The sequence below is a fragment of the Cebus imitator genome, unplaced genomic scaffold (genome assembly GCF_001604975.1).
Source record: "Cebus imitator isolate Cc_AM_T3 unplaced genomic scaffold, Cebus_imitator-1.0 Scaffold125, whole genome shotgun sequence".
NCBI lineage: Eukaryota > Metazoa > Chordata > Mammalia > Primates > Cebidae > Cebus > Cebus imitator.
The window spans coordinates 104986-121649 of NW_016107440.1; the positions used below are offsets into that span (position 1 = coordinate 104986).

Below are 16664 nucleotides of genomic sequence, written 5' to 3' on the forward strand. Positions count from 1 at the left end.
TTTTATTTTTATTTACCACACAGGTCTTTACAGACAAGAGCTCAGCTGAAGACCACAGTAAGGACGATGTTTCATTATTGTTTCTGTTTGTTCTGTTCTGTTTTGGGGTTTTTTCCCCCCGATGGGGACTTTGGATTTTAACACTAAAAATTAATAGGAAGACCCTTGATTCAGCAGCAAGTCCTGCTGGGCTGCGTTTTGGGCTGGTCTTTTGGAGAGGGCTGTAATTGTCCAAGAATTCACAAAAGCATACTGAAAAACTGAAAATAAAAAATAAATTTATATTTCTAGAGAGAAGGCTGGGAGTAATTTAGTATTGGGGAAAAAACTCCAAGTCTGCGACTAAGTTTTGGGAAATGGAGAACTAACTCCCTAACGGGGGATCCCCTGTTGTAAACTCCAGTGGTTTTCAATTAAGAGGCCACATGGTAGTAAAAGTGATTTTTCATATTTCAAGCAGCCTATTGGAAACAGAAGATCTGCCAGGATATGGTCATATGGGCTCACTGGGAAGACACATTGTTTAGTGTTTGAGCTGGAAGCCTCCCAAGTCAGTGTAGTAACGCTGGTTATCTCACCCCGATCAAAAACTCTTTAAATTGGCCATTGACCATATCAAGGACATTTCTGAGGTGAGATGCTTTTCCTTTCCATTTTGCTGTATGTTTTTGATTAATAAAATGGAATTACAGCTGCATTATTACTTGTCCATAGCAGTTTGGACAGAAAAATCCTGCCAAACCCTGTGTTCACCCAGGAAGAAGCTTAAGGGGTCCTTAGAGTTGAAAACTTAGGAAACCATCCTCTCCCTCTTCCTGGAGCATGCACATTTCAAGGGAATAAACAGACTCGTTCTGAGCCAGAGTGGAGCGTGCCTGTTGTCTGGGAAAACACAAAGACAGACAGTGTAAATTAACTGCATCTGGTAAGGTTAGGTGAGAAGGGGGAGGAGATAATTAGTTGGCATTATAGGAGCAAGGGCAAAGAACAGACTTCTATATTTACACAGAGGAAATCCAAAATAGACTGCTTTGCACCCATTTGGGGCTTGTGAGGGAACTTTGCATGTCCACGTTGGCGGATGGACACAGAGGCCAGACGCAAGGCTGAGCCAAACCCCTGGATACTATAAGCACCATCCCCACCTTCAACAAATGGAAACCTGACTTCATGCCTTTTTTTTTCTCTTTTATTGGAGACAGGTCTCCCTCTGTTACCCAGGCTGGAGTGCAGTGGCATGATCATGGTTCTCTGTAGCCTCAACCTCCTGGGTCCAAGTGATCCTCTCACCTCAGCCTCCAGAGTAGCTGGAGCCACAGGTGTGCACCCACCATGCCTAGTTAAATTTTTTTTTGTGTGTGTGTAGATGGGATCCCAATATGCTCAGGTTGCTTCCTGCCATTTTACTTCTGAAAATGAAGGCAAAAAGGCTAAGGTAAACCCAAAAGACACTCGGGAGCAATGAGACAAGGTTTCAGTGAGAGAACGGTTATCTTCAAATGAAAGCCCTACAATAAACCAGCCAAACAAATGCATCTGTTTATACTAAAGTGGGTGCCCTTAAAACCTGATACTGGGCAATTTACAGTATCCTTTGGTATGTATGTTTCCCTGTGTAGACATGCAACATTTCAGAAGTAACACATATTTCCAGTGATGCAGAGACATCACTGGGCTATCGTATTGTGCATAGGATAGTAAAAATAAATGCCACAGTCACATAAAACTCATAATCTGCAGCCAAGATACAATTTCCACTTTCTCAGAAGAATTTAAAGCATGCTAGCACAAACTATGAAGGCACCTAATATGAAAATCTTTTCTTTCTATAGATGCAAGGATACTTTCTTTTGTACATGTGTACTTTCTTTTGTAACATGTGTATTACACAGGAAGAAAACATGAGCATAGTCAGCTTTATCTGTGAATGCAGTTAGATATAGTTCTCTAAAGTAGGAGCTCCTGCTCAATGCAGAGCCATTAAGGTATGTGCTTATGAGATCTGAGGTAGAGGTGAGTATTTACGGGTTTGCAAACATTTCTAAAGCTGGTATAGAAATATTTATTTCAAGAAAGGAGGTAACAGTCATGAGGTTAGAGTATCTTCTTAAAAGAGAAGCTAAAGATGGTGGAAAAGACTAGATAAAGATTAGTGAGCTCCGTCCACAAGCCCGAAAGGACAGGACCTTGGTCTAGGCTTTCTCACATGCTTCCTGTCTCCCAGAGAATCCCTGGGAAACAGAGAAATGAGCAGATCCAACTCATCAGTTAGGACAGAGAAAGTGCTGGGAGGACAAGGCTGTGGCCATAAAGAGAAGCACAAGTCTGGAAGTAAGGACAGCTCTGTGATGTTCTTTTTTTTTTTTTTTTTTTTGAGACAGAGTCTCGCTGTCTTGCTCTGTCACTCAAGCCGGAGTGCAGTGGCATGATCTTGGCACTGCAATCTCCACCTCCTAGGTTGAAGTGACTCTCCTGCCTCAGCCTCCCAAGTAGCTGGGATTACAGGTACGTGACACCATGCCTGACTCATTTTTGTATTTTTAATAAAGATAGGGTTCCATTATGTTGGCCAAGTTGATCGCAAATGTCTGACCTCAAGTGATCTGCCCACCTTGGTCTCCCAAAGTGCTGGGATTACAGGCATGAGCCACCGCACCTGGCCTAGAAGGACAGCTGTGTTCCAATGCCAGCTCTGCCCAGCCAACTGCACAACCACGGGCAAGTCATGCCACCATTTAAGGGTCACATTTTTCATTTATAAGATGAGGAAGATGACTGACTCCAAAGAGTACTTGCAACTCTGTATAATTAAGCTTCTCTGTACTTTCGAAAAGACCAGAGCAACCCTGAATACCTCCCTAAAATACAGCTCACTGAAACCTTCTAAAATGGCAAAGACACTATACACCATCCAACAAACACTTTATATCTGCCTATCATTCTCTTTCAAGCATCTCAGAGAACATTGCAAAGCTGACACTGATATTTCAGCAGCCTCTTGAAGCCTACAGCAGTGACAGAGCCCCCCAACCCACCTTTGTACAATTGAAGAACAGAGATGCTGAGTGCTTTGTCCAAGGTCAGAAGCTAGGACAGGACCAGAATTCCAGCCTCCTTAATTCCTAGGCTATGCTATACTTTCCACGAAGAAACCAAGCTGGCTTTCTGGGAAAAATGCCAGAGGTTCCATTCTCCCAACTGAGAATTTGTTGGAATATTGGAATAACAACTTTGGAGACTGTGATCTCTCCAATCCATTTCAGGACCTGGCTAGAAATGTGAAAACCCAAAGAAAGAAGCAACAGGGAATTATTCCGTTTTTTAACGAAAGAGAAAAAAATTAGGGGTGGGAATATGGGGTTTCTTAAAAATTACACGATTGCTGGAAGTTAATTTGGTATTTCTTCGATGGTTTGTAAGTTCTGTTTCCAATCACAAAAACAGGCAGCAGAGGATGACTAAATCACATTTCGGTGAATTAGTGTCTTGTCCCAAAGAATCTTTCCCATTCTGAAAATATAACATAGAACCCAGGATGCAATCCTCCATGGTAGAAAGGAATCTCCCTCAACGCAACAGAGTGCTTGTCCTAATCCCCTAAACCATACTCTAAATTGATAATCTTCCAGCCCAGCAGCAATCATGGAGAATCATAAAGCAGATGCCACTTAACTGGGGGCACACTGCCTCTTCTAGAAAACTGACTGAGACCATCCCCTGCCCGAGAGGAGAGAAGCCATTGCTTATATCCTTCACCACACATACTACTTATTAGGCTGAAGTCAGTTCACCTGGAAAAGACTCCGCCACAGATTTAGAAACACATGTTCCGAAGGAAGATTCTGGCTTCTGCCAAGAAAGGCCAGCATGAGGAGGCTCTTGTTGGACGAGCTTAGTGACTTGAAATAACACGAAACCAACCTGACAGCAAAGCTCCACGGATCAGTACTCAGAGTTGAGGTTCATGAAGAAAAGAAACCAAAAATGATTGAAAAATCACTTTTTCCCCCTACCTGTCAATTATGACCGGGTCCGACGGAGTCTCATTTCGGTTTCCACAGCTTTTCTTTTCGCAGCATCGACTGTAGATTGGGAAGGAAACAAAAGAGTAAAAGAAATTTATTAAATCAAGAAAATGCAATGTGCACATGACAAACAAGAATATTCTTTTTTTTTTTCCTCTCCCCAAGACAAAGTCTGGCTCTGTCACCCAGGCTGGAGTGCAGTGGCTCAATGGCTCGATCTCAGCTCACTGCAATCTCTGCCTCCTGGGTTCAAGTGATTGTTCTGCCTCAGCCTCCCCAATAACTGGGACTACAAGTGTGCACCACCACGCCCAGCTAATTTTTGAATTTTTAGTACAGATGGGTTTTTACCATGTTGGCTAGGCTGATCTCAAATTCCTGACCTCAGGTGATCTGCTTACCTCAGCCTCCTAAAGTGCTGGGATTACAGGCGTGAGTTGTAGCGCCTGGCCACAAGAACATTCACAAAGATGAATCTGTCTTAGGGGGAACAACACTCGCTGGGACCTGCTGCAGGGGTGATGCTGGGAGGGAGAGCCTCAAGAAGAATAGCTGATAGATGCTGGGCTTAATATCTAGGTGGTAAGATCATCTGAGCAGCAAACCACCATGGCACTTGTTTACCTATGTAACAAACCTGCACGTCCTGCACATGTACCCCTGAACTTAAAGGTTGAAGAAAAAATAAATAAATATAAATAAATCTGTTCAAGGTAGCTTCCCAACTGTAAGCTGCTTGAGGGCAGGATTTATGATCACATTTTATAAAATAAAAAATAACAACACTGAACCTGAAGTCAAAATATACTCAAATTCTCACTCTGGGACTTACAAGCTGGCTAATTCTCAGCAAATCAACTTTCCCATGAGCCATATTTGTAAGCTGAACCATGGAAGGTTGGATTTTAAGATCAATAAGGTCACTTCCAGATTGAAGCTCAATGATTTTATGATATTTTTTGTCTTTGTGGCTTAATAAATATTTGAAGAAAAAGGAGGAAAGAAAACGTATAAAATAGGCTGCCTGGATTACTACAAAGCTTATTTACATAACATCTTTCTCCAGAGATCTTGGTATACTTTGTAAACATTTATTCATTCACTCATTTCCGTCATTTTCAAAGATGAAGGATGAGGACCAGAACTATGGTATGCATTTTAAAATAGGAGGAAAATGAGGCATGGAGCTGTGGGATGGTATCTCCGATAATTTTCACCAAGTCTGAAACAGAAGTGATATCCCACTGTTTGTAAGTGCCGTTCTGAAAACTCCGCTTCCCAGGACATCCCCCATGTGCTGGGTACCTTGTACAAAGACCTCAATAAATGCTGATGGGATTAGCTGAGAGGGAGATAAAGAAGATCCCCTAAGACAATTACAACGAACAGAAAGTACTCCCTAGGACCTGAGAGGGGAGCAAAACACTCCAATCCAAAGGTATCTATTCAAAAATACCTAGACAAATGTGAGAAGGGCAAAGGAAGCTTGCTGGTAAGAAGCACAGGGAATTCACTCCCCTTACCACCAGGTAGCCCATCTGCTGCTTGTCAGGGCTACAGACTTTTGAATACCTCTCTGCTCATCTCAGGCACACGGTCCACCATCAACTATAGTTGGCTAAGAATGTAGCCTTGACATGGCTTTTTAAAAAATCGTAACTATCCATACTGGTTGGAGAATATGCCTAAGAAGTAAGCATACTAACAACAATCAAATTATACGTGAGCTCTGCCCTTCCCATGGTTGTTTTTCTGTAGCCTAAGTTTGATGTGATACCTTATGAAGTTGCTGAACTCGAAATCAGTGTTCTGGTCTCCAAGCCATCAACCAGCTTCACAAATTTAGCCAAATGTCTTTAACCCTCTTGGCTTTTTGTTTCTTATGAATTAAGTGAAAGTGTTGGATTTGATTCTCTCTAGAGTCCTTTCTAGGTTTAAGTCCATGAGGCTAGGGGATTTCATGAGCACCCTTTGAAACTGGCAATAGCAAGAGTTAAAAAGAAAGTCATGTGACAGCAGGAACCCAAAGGCCTAGCACCAGCCCAATCCTAGTTTTTGTTTTTTTGAGACAGGGTCTCACTTTGTTGCCCAGGCTGGCATGCAGTGACATGCAGTCTCAACCTCCCAGCCTTAAATGATCCTCTTTTCTCAGCCTCCCGTATGTAACTGAGACCACGGGTACACACCACCACACTCAGCTAATTTTTTATTTTTTATTTTGGTAGAGACAGGGTCTCACTGTATCATTCAGGCTGGTCTCGAACTCCTGGGCTCAATCTCTCTGCCCACCTTAGCCTCCCAAAGTGCTAGGATTACAGGCATATGCCACCACTCCAAGCCCCAGTCCTAGCTCTGTGGCTCTCTGTGGCTCATTTACCCTCTCTGGTCCTCCACAGAATTAAACATAAACAAACAAATAAATGTCTTAAAACTTTTTAAACCCATCTCTTTCATGCAGGATATGTGGATTCGCCAGTGAATAAGTCTACCATCCTCAGAAAGTAAAATGTACTTAAGAGATGCTAAAACATTTGCAGGAAATGGGCACAATGAGGTTTTAAGAAATTTAATCAAATTAGTAGGAAGGAAAAGAAAAATGATCTCAACTTTCTTAAATACCAGAGTTTGCCACTGGGACTTTCTGAAATAATATTTGGCCTTTGAAATTATATTAGATCTTAACTTTTAAAATTTCAATCCATCCCAAGATTAACACCAATAAAAATGCAGGCCAGCTGCTCTCCCACCTCCTAAACCCCTTGTCTGTCTTCCCAAATCCCTACCCTCCCACCCATTTCTCCCACCTTTCCTGTTTCTAGAATATTGCTTATGTCAACGTAATACCTTTGCAGCTCAGGCAAGCCATTTTTCTTAGCAACACAATTTCAAAAGACCCATACATGCTAGTTACCTAAAGACCTTCAAGCAAGACTCTCCCCTTTGACATCACCAGCAAGTCAACCTAACCCCAAATATGTGTGCAATGCCGGGTACAATTTAATTACAAGAGCGCACACTGTCAGAATGTGCCAATTTGTTTAGTTTGGGTAGGAATTATTCTGAGGGGGCTGAGTAAGTTTGCAAAATTGTTCAGCTGAATTCAGCTGCCTTCCATGGGGATTTCCTCTGGAGGAAAAGAAAAACAGATAAAAATGTAAGCCTGGTGCCAGTGTAGTATAACATAGGGAATGAACTTGGGAGGAAATGATATTCAAAGAAAAATGCAGAGAAACTTTAGGATCCAGTCCTCCATTTTCCAACAGTAACATATTTAAATATCATCTCTAACATTGATATTCAGCACGGAAAATACATAGAAGACATTCACTTGGCCGAACTATAACAGAAAAGGTATAAAAATAATAGAACTTGGTTGAATTAGCCCCATTTAAGCCTGCCTGAAGATTGTCCTAGGTCTGTAAGTTGGCCAAAGCAAATCGTTCGTTCTCTTTTTTTTTAGAGAAAAGGTTTCATTAATATGTTCTAGTTGTTCTTTATTTTGTTTTTTAAACCGTGTTCAGTCCTCCTGCCAGCAGTATCAGTACAAGCAATGGGAAATGGAGAACCTGAAATGTTTGTGAGCCTACACTCTCCAAATAGTGTGGAACAGCTCAGAAACCAGGTCCCTGAATTACTCAGATGACAAACTCAATTCTCCCTTCCCTTTGCTGTGTAGACAAAGCCTGGATGATCAGCTTCAGATTCAGCAACTTTAGTTAAAAGGCTTTTAGGGTTATTCTCCAACATGCCAGTCTAAAGTTCATGATAAATGTTTTCTAAAACTGAAAAAAAAAAAAAGATTAAAAAAAAAAAAAAAAAAAAAAAAAAAAAAAAAAAAAAAAAAAAAAGTAAAAAAATAAACAAAGCAAAAAGAAGAGGAAACTGAACTTGGCAATAGGTTAAGACTGTGTTTGTAACAACCCCAGAGAGACTCAGAGGTGCTCTTTTTTCCTGATGAATGAAAATGAAAGCTGTTCCACTGCTTCTCTCTGCCTTGGTTTGGTTTATTTTATTCTGGTACTTATTTGGAAAACCTTTTATTTGAAACACTCTCGATTTATTCTCCCCATCTCCACCCAGAGTCTTCGAAGGAGAGAGAAAAAAATAAAACCAGTTGGAGGTGGGAGGTGGGGAAATATGAGAAATCTTATCGCGATCCTGAATCCTACCTGCATTTTTCAGAAAGGGAAAAAGAAGAGGGATAAAAGATGGCTGGGGAAGGGAAAAAATCCCCAGCCATGGACAGAGGGCATCCAGTCAGCCAAACTTCAGCTCACGACAAGCGAATGTGTCCCTTTCCCCTCCAAAATCGTTTTTAAAATTCAACCTTCAACTTTCAAAAATCTGTCTCTAATTTCAAACTCAAATAAGCGCACAGCATGGTGGCTTTTGTTTTGTTTTCTTCTCCCCAACTCCTCCCTGCGATTGCATAACAAAAGTGTCTAAATTCACACCATCTGGCCGATAAAGACACTGGCCTCACTGCCCGGCTGGCCCATCTGATTAGGGCCCTGTCTAGCCTGCGCCTTGTGGCGAAAAGTCACAGCTGTGGGGTTTGCTCGAGCTCAATACAACTCTGTTATTAGCCAGCTGTAGGCCTTGAGACGACTTCTGTTCAAATTATAATATCTTTTAACCCTCTGAGCATTGAGGGCTCAGGGGTGGCTGGCAGCGACATAACAACTAGATTTCTTCTTGCTAATAATTGGCAAAATGAACCAAAGCAAAGAAGAGAGGAACAGAGACCATTGGGGAAGGGGGAAAAAAAGTTATTTCTAAAGAGATTTATTTTGTCTCTGCTTTGTTCCCCGTTTAAAGCTAAACACCAATTTATGAGCCTTTTACTAAAGATTATGGAACATAAAACCAGCTGGGGAAGCTCCCAGGTATGTCAGATAACACTATGCAAATGAAACTCAGTACAGGCAATAACCCTTGAAAAACGGAGCACCTGATTCACCCCTCAATCATTGACTGCTACGACTGGCTCCTAAAATGTAAGAGAAGGAACTTTACCCCTTCCTGGAGAATCAACCAGCTCTAGCTGATAGATTGAATGATAACTTCCCTTTTGGATGCATTTAATATTTGCCATCACACATCTCATCTGTACACATGTACACATACTCACACAGCTGCAGACAGTATCCATCCAATGGATCATTTACTTACACATAACTAATATCTATTTTAAATTCTAGTTTGGGAAGAAAACAGCAGAGCATCTTCCCAGGTCTCCAATGCAGAGAAGTTACAGTACATTAAATTTTTATATTGTGTTACTAATGCAGACTAAACTAGAGGCTTTAAAAATTGATGCTGCTACTTAAACAGCATAAAATGAGGAGGATTTGATTGGGCTTAAAAATAAAAATGTCAGTCTTAACTACAGCTGGATGGGGCATGCAAGCATTATTTAAAATGATAGGTATAATTCATTAGACAATGGATCAGTTTTTGGTTTTTTCTTTCCTTTTCAGAAGTTAATCTCTCCAAAGAAAGGCAAAATAACAGACAACAAAAAAACCTGCTTTCAACTAACAACCTAATCAAAGCATCCTCACTATTTACCTCGAGGTATTATATGAAGCCCATCTCAGAATTGTATTTTCTTTCTGAATAAAGTTATCAAAAGTCCCTGGGATACTGGAGTATCTATCGTCTTACTGCTCCCAATGTCTTCCTCCCCCCAGCTACTCCAGTAAGGAAGCCTTCATTGCTTTCAGCTGAAGCCACTGGCATTTGGAGAGTTTGTTTTTTTAATACTTGGTCAAAACCAAAACAAACATGTCTGATTGTTATGGTTTCTTCCTGACTGGGTTGGGGAGGGAGACAGGGCTTCAGGGAGCTGCCCATAAAACAGTCCACACTAAATCAGAGAGCCTGCAATTACCCAAAACTAGTAAGTCTGGAGTTGGGAGACACTCACTAAAGCAATAGCCAAGTAAGGAAGGATTGCGGCTTTCCCTCCAATCAGAGCTTTTTGGAGGAAGAAAGGCATGTGTGGAATAGGCATTTAAATTTTCATGATAAAATAACCACACTGTTTCCAGAGTTTCCTATTTATATCTTTTCTTGTTTGCGGTGGGGTCTCCGGCACCCAGCCAATACCAGGCACATACTACGTACTCAATAAACATTTGTAAGAGTAAGTGTGAATGCGATTCCTCTGATTTTTTAAATTTTCTTCTAGTCAGGCAGAAGAAAGTGGATAATACACAGGGCTCAAGGTGGAATGGATTGGTCTCTGAAAAGAAGATGGGAAAGGTGCAGAAAAGCCAGTAGACAACCTTTCGCGACTCGAACATCAGAATCCAGCTGTTTCTCCACACTGCAGATCTCCCCGTGGGTCCTCTCCCTGCCCCTCCTACGCACTGGTGGGAAATGGACTAATCTCTCTTCCAGGTAGTTCCTTTTGTCCTGAGAATCCCCCCCCCACACACACACACACACCCGCACGTGAAGTCCTAAGAGAGCAACTTCCCGGGAGGAAGAAAACGCCTCCGCATCACCGCAGGTGCCTGGGTGCTAGGAAGCGCCCCGGAAATGAGCCGCTGGACCCTCTGGCGGTCTCTCGCCCAGACTAGGAGTCCTTCCAGGGCTCTGACTCAGTAACTCCACAAGTGGCCCGCCTGGAACTCTACCACGCGAGGCCAGGCAGGAACTCCAGCCGAAAATCCCCGATCCCAAACCCGGCCCGGGCTGCCCAGCCCACTTCCAGCACTACTGACCAGGGGACAATGGAGACTTTCCACTGGCCAGAGGAAACTCCTGCGACATCAGAGACGTGGAATCCCGAGTCATTCTGGGTTTTCTTTCCAGTCCTAGGGGCTATGCTCTAAGAAACTTGCATAAAATGGTTTCCGTGAATCTGCACCCTGGACTCGCCAGTCTGCCCGCGAGGCCTCCCAGCTGCGCGCCCTCACTCCTGAAAATTAGTCCCGGGAACGCGGCGCGCCAGGCGGGGCTCGAGCACCTGCGGGCTCTCCCGGCAGGCCTGGGAAAAGGCGCCTCTTACCTACACATCACTTCGTGCGTCAGGAGAACTCGGCACATTTCCGGATTCTTATTCTGTCCCTCGTAAGCGATGGGCTGTAAAGTAGGTGGGGGCAGGAAGGGAAGATGTGGAGAGGGGTGGAGGGCAAGGAAAGAAGGGACTTCAGAAGGAGCACAACATCGCTTTTTCTCCCACCGCTTGCCACTGCGTTACGAATTCCCGCTAGCAGCACTACCTGCGCATATGAGTTTGGACTCAAATCATAGAGAAGTTTGCCCCAATGAGAACATCATTCTTAGCAAAACGGAATGTTTGGGGACCTGTATCTCTCAATAATTGTTTCCTCTCCATCCTTTTTGTTTGCCTCCCTCCACCCACAGAGTTTCCCTGAGCCAGACAGAACAGGACATTTGATGAGACAGAGAGAAGAAAACATTTTGCCATGGAGGGGGCTGTGGAGTCTGACCCAGGAAATCGTGGAGGAGGGGCAGGTCAGAGACAAACTGGGAAGTTTTGAAGAGGAGGGGAGGTCAGAGACAGACGAAGAGGAACCAAGTGACTTCGGGCTCACCTGCTTGGTGACCGAGTCGATGAGCCTGACGTAAAGGTCCTGTTCCGTGCGGACACCTGTGGGGACCCGACAGCCAGGAGTTAAGGGCCGTGGAGCCCCTTCCAGGCACCCCAAGCCCGTCTCTGCCCTGTGGCTGAGGCCCAAGCAGCCTCTCCAGGCTAAGCCGGCCTGGAGACAGTGACCTCCCAATCCCCTGTCCTGGGCAAGCCTCCCGCCGCCCTGGTCTCCAAAACCATTCCTGCGATTGATCGTGGCAAAGTCACCGTGTGCGTCCCGGAAGCCGGCTGCTAGGCGCCGGCTCAAGGTTGCTGTAGACAAGCTCACCGTTGCTGTAGAGGAGCTGTAACTTGTAGTGAGTGCCATTGTTGGTCTTCTCGTTGCCTTGTTCCTGAAAAGAGAAGGAGCGTTCGATTCTCCTGCCTTCCAGCCCCCTCAAAAATGAGGGAAAGAGGAGAGAGTGAATCCCTACCCCACATCCCTTCTCCCCATCAAAAGGCAGCTTTGAACAACCACCTGTCCTGCCCTAGGTCAAAGGGCACGAGCATCTGCTTGTCCTTGACCGCCCTCAGAAACTTGCTAAGACTTGTAGCCACTTGACCTTTTGCGGCCCTCTGTCTCCTTTAAAAATGTCCTCAGAAGAGCGACCCTTGAGTTTGGACAACCAGACAACTCGCCAAAGCTGCCTTTAAACAGGCGCCACCCAACCCATAAGGCTCTGTCTGTCCTTAGGAAGCCCCATGGCTTCCCTTGGCAGAAAAGTGAAGGGACTTGTCATTTGGAAGGGCAGCATTCGGGCCTATCCTGTGAGGACTGCGCCTGCAGGGCCACGAGCTCAGGGACTGAGCTCCAAGTTCAGGAGAGACTTTGGGAAGTGCCTGCTCTAAAGCTCATATTGTACAGCTGGGGACATTGAGACCAGGAAAGGGCAAGAGATTTTCCTTCGGTCACACATGGGTTTCGGCAGACTGTCCTTCATTTGAGATCGAATCCAGCCCCCAATTCCAGGCTTGAATTTAGAGGAGGCTCTGCCATGGAGGAAAGAAGGCACAGCCTGAAGGCGGGCCAAGGTTGGGCTGCCGGCTTCCATTTAGTTATGCAACTCAGCCCCCCTGCTGGCTCTCGCAGGTGCAAAATAATTAAAATTAACCCCGAGAAGGGGAGCGGTGGCCTTGGGTGTACTTTTTAACTATGGTCTAGTCCGAAGGGCGTTTGCTCCACCGTCAGTCCATAATCAGGAGCTACTAAGGGCGCCAGGCTCCCTGCTCCCGGTGGGGAAGTGGGGGTGGGAGGAGGTTCGGGAAATAGACTAATTTAGAGGCTAGGGGTAAGAAGTCTCGATTTTTCATCCCTGATGATGTGAGTGGAAAAGTGTCCCGAGAGTGACAGATGGAATCTTTAGTGCTTCGCAAAGAGGGAGTTATTAGGCCGCGGAGTTTGGGGGGTAAGTTCCGCTTACTTTGTCATTCTCCACAAAGTCCACGAAGGCCGTGCGCTCAATCTCCACCGGCTGCCCCTGCCTGTCATAGAGCGCCAGGACGAAGTGAAAGAAGTTGGATTTCCGCAAGTTGGAGGGAGGCTGCTTCTCAAAGTGGGCCCGGGACAGGGCGACCCCGCTGCACAGGGAGACAAATGGGGGACACAGGACACGGGCAAGGACAAAAAGACGATGTTACTAACCGCTCACAACACTGCAGAGGGGCAAGGGGTCTACTTCTCAGGTCCAGAGTTCTGACCCTTAGGCCTTTTCTCCAGTTCGGTTAAGAAAGTGGAGACTCCTTAGCAGAGTCACCGTGGCCACGGGGTTTGGGTGACAGGCTTGATGCCTGGGGTCTCTGACACCACCCAGTGGTCCGGCATCCCACTGCTGGGCCACCCACCATCCTGTCTTTAGTGGAAACCGAAAGACCCAGGCTGCCCACAGAGGCCCAGATTGGTCCCCTAAAGAGGTGACCCGCATCCTACACCAGGGGGATGGCTCCATCCACTCCCTCAGGTGGTACTGCTGGGTGTATCAGGATGCAAAGCTGGGACCCAGGGTTAGGAGAATAAGTGCCTCCTTCCCTTCGGAAGAAGGGACCCTTTTATTTCGTATTAATTCGAGTGACCTGTCCTAGACCCAATGCCCACAAGGCCCACATGCTAACTGGGAAATGTAGTGGCTAAGAACCCCAAGGTGCGGGCAGGAGAGTAACACAGAGTCCAAGTCTGGGTCCTTGGGCTGATTGCTTCCCTCTTCCGAAAAGCTATACCTGGGACAGAGGCAGCTGGGAATCCTCGAGACCAGCCCCGGGGATCACTGGCCACCCCAAATGAGATGACCGACATAAGGGACCCTCGATCCCAGAGGTGCTAGGTGGAGAAAAGCTAACCTGTTACAAGGCAAGAACCTCCTTTCCTGGGGCTGCCGCAATCCCCACTCAAGCTGCGTTTCCCGGCGGCGCCAGCGGAACCCAGTGACTGTGAAACCCAAGTTAGGGGACCCTCGAGCGTGTTGAGTGTGTGCACACACTTCCCAGCCCGCCGGTCGCAGTCAAATCCGACCTGGCCATCAGAGCCCATTTCACCGAAGACTTGGGCCGCAGGCGAGCGCATAGATTGCGACGCTGGGGTCTCCCAGCCGTCTGCCTAGCGGCGAGAGCACCTTCACTCATTCTTTTGAAAGGGGTAACATTTTGGCTAAGATCTCCCCCACTCGGTCTGCCCGTTCCAGCTTCAACAACTTTTTGATCCCAGGAAGGGAGGCAGGCGAGGGAGGCGTCTTTAAGGAGCCGGGCTAAGGAAATGCGCGGCACAGCCGGCTCTGCAATGACGCCTTATTTCAGTCTGCTCGCTGCCGGGCCAGTCCCGGAGCGGTGCTGGAAGCCGCCGCCGCGGCAGCCGCCGCCACGCAGTGCAATCGGCGGGAAGGAAACCCTCGTGCCCCGGGCCGCGGGAGGGAGGGAACCGCCGCCGGCCCAAGTCCGGGAGTGATGAGACTTCTGCTTCCTCTCCTCCAAGGGTGGAGGCCGGTTCGCTCTACCCGGGACACCGGGACAGTTTGGGAAAGGGATAATTTCTCCGAATGATGTTGGCACGTAAAGGTGGGTGAGTGGCCAGGAAGGCAGACGACGAGACGAGGGTCGTGGAAGAAGTTCATGGGCTCTTTGAGGGTAGAAGGGCGGCTTCTCTCGCAGACAAGGACCTGGAGACCACAAATCCCAACCCAGTCGTGGTGATGATAGAATGGGACCATAATGTCTTCGTAGGGTGGCACCCTGGACATGGTATTTACTATCCCAGCACGCGGACGCCTAGACACAAAGTCAACCTCAGGGATCCGCAAAACCAGAAGCTGGTGACCCCTGCGCCTGCCTGGCTGCCGGTCGCCTTTCCTCGCCTCTTTATCCCTCCGCAACTCCTTCTATCGTGACTCTGTCTTCTCTCCTCTTTTTAATTTCTTCTCTTCTCCAGCTCCCCAACTCCGTGCGTCTGGGTCACCGTTCTACCTTTAAGCCAGGACCGTCCAGCCTATTCCCCCCTCCCAGAGCCCCCAGCCGCCTCGCCTTCCCGGGCGGCCGCTCCGGCTTCTCCCGCTCCTCTCGCCGCCGCCACCCTCTGGCCACCGGCCTCCCGGGCTCCAGGAATCGCCCAGCAAGATGCGGGAGGCAGGCGCTCGCAGGCGGCGTGGCGAAGCCGGGAGTGGCCGGGAAGCCGGCTTTCCCCCGGCGCCGCGCCTGCCATAGCGGGTCCTTACGCTCCGCTCCGGGCCAGCCTGGCTCAGCTCGCAGGACTAGGGACTGAGCTGGGAGATGTTGGGTGCTACTTTGTCATTTTTCCTTGCAAAGCATGTACTGCGGTAAAGGAGTGGGAGAGAAACGCCAACGACCAGGCAGTTCAGAAACTCCAGTGCTGGCTGCCCAGTGAGCGTTCCCCTGACTGCAGCGTTCTGCTTGCCCGAGGGCGAACCCCAGCGCGCAGGGCCTGGGCGACAGATGGGGGGACAGGGAGAGAGAAAAGCAAGGGGAGCAGGGGAGGGGTGAACACGGCGAGACAGACGGTAAGAGCGAGAGACCGAGAGGGTAATAATTGCGCGGCCGTGTCGTTACCTCTGTGCGGCGACATTAGCGTCCACCACTCCGACATTCCGGACCCAGGACCTGACCGAATCCATCTCTGCGCCCAGCGATTTCTCTTTCAGAGCTGGTCCTCTTCCTAACGTATCTTGAATTCCAAACATTTAAAAAGTCTGATCCTCTAACTGTCGCTTTAAAAATGAGTTACAACAATACAGTCCTGACTGTTTCCAACGTTGCCAGCAAATCGTCTCCTCCAAAGCAATCCAAGAAAAGGGATCAAGTGCCCAAGTTTGAGTCTTAGGGAAAAAAAAAAAAAAGATAACCGGTCCTTTGCTTCACTGGCGAGGTGCGGACTGATGTAGCCAGTTTGGGTTCTTATCCTCCGCAAGTTCAGATCTGCCGCCTCAGCCCCTCCACCCTAGGTCGCTCGCATCCTTCCAGCTGCAGCGCTGCCTCCTGAAAGTGATCACAATTTAGAAGCATCACCTGTTCTGGGAGAAACTGGAAGAAATTGATGGCTGCCTAATCTCTCCCCTTCCTCCAGATCCCCCCTCCCTGCTCCTCCCCACCTTTCCAATTTAGAAAAAAAAAAAAAAAAAATCCCCAACAGGATCAGTTGTAAAAGGAAGGGGAAGACCCGGAGCCGAGAGGAGGCGGTGGCTGCGAGCGCCGCGGAGCCGGGCTGCAGCCGCGCGCGGGCCCCATGAATGGGTTACTACGGCCCTGGCCTCGGGAGGCGGAGCCGCGGCCCGATAAGGAGCCTCATTTGCATGGACGCTCGGGATTGGCCGGCGCCGGGTTAGCCGGTCCGACGTCCTCCTGCGGCGCGCGCCACGCTCTGCGTTGCCGGGAGTCCGGGAGGTGAAAGGGGACAGAAAGCTGCGGGCGTCGCGTCCTTGCACGAATCCCGTGTGCGTGCGCAGGACTGGGGGGGCCCTGACACCCTGCACTGACTTAGGGTAGCCGGGCTCTGCGGGCTGGGGACGCACGGGCTCGGCCTGGCTGCGGGAAGCGTC

General features: G+C 47.5%; 1 protein-coding gene across 3 annotated transcripts; it reads right to left on the minus strand.

Moving 5' to 3' along the window:
* Window positions 1–1823: 1823 nt before the first annotated feature.
* LOC108312451 (transcription factor COE2-like) lies at window positions 1824–16398 on the minus strand. 3 transcript variants are annotated; one of them, XM_037742661.1, is made up of 7 exons: window positions 15679–16396; window positions 13050–13206; window positions 11918–11981; window positions 11594–11649; window positions 11044–11117; window positions 4014–4082; window positions 1824–2231 (listed from the first exon to the last, which is right to left on the minus strand). In XM_037742661.1, exons 1-7 carry the CDS (start codon window positions 15807–15809, stop codon window positions 2150–2152), a joined length of 633 nt encoding a protein of 210 aa, XP_037598589.1. In that variant the 5' UTR covers window positions 15810–16396; the 3' UTR covers window positions 1824–2149. The 3 variants fall into 3 exon arrangements, with proteins under 3 accessions (XP_037598589.1, XP_017395869.1, XP_037598590.1); XM_017540380.2 differs by lacking the exon at window positions 1824–2231 and having other exon boundaries at window positions 4010–4082; window positions 15679–16392; XM_037742662.1 differs by lacking the exons at window positions 1824–2231; window positions 4014–4082 and adding an exon at window positions 5165–5247 and having other exon boundaries at window positions 15679–16398.
* Window positions 16399–16664: the final 266 nt, after the last annotated feature.

What these genes read in the sequence shown, in the direction of transcription:
- LOC108312451 (XM_037742661.1), bottom strand. Translation starts at nt 15,809, where the DNA reads ATGTTTGGAATTCAAGATACGTTAGGAAGAGGACCAGCTCTGAAAGAG. An exon ending in GCTAATGTCGCCGCACAGAG is followed by an intron (nt 13,207 to 15,678) that starts GTAACGACACGG and finishes CTCCCTGTGCAG; the next exon opens with CGGGGTCGCCCTGTCCCGGG. An exon ending in GACCCGGTCATAATTGACAG is followed by an intron (nt 2,232 to 4,013) that starts GTAGGGGGAAAA and finishes TCTGTTTCCCAG; the next exon opens with GGATTCTCTGGGAGACAGGA.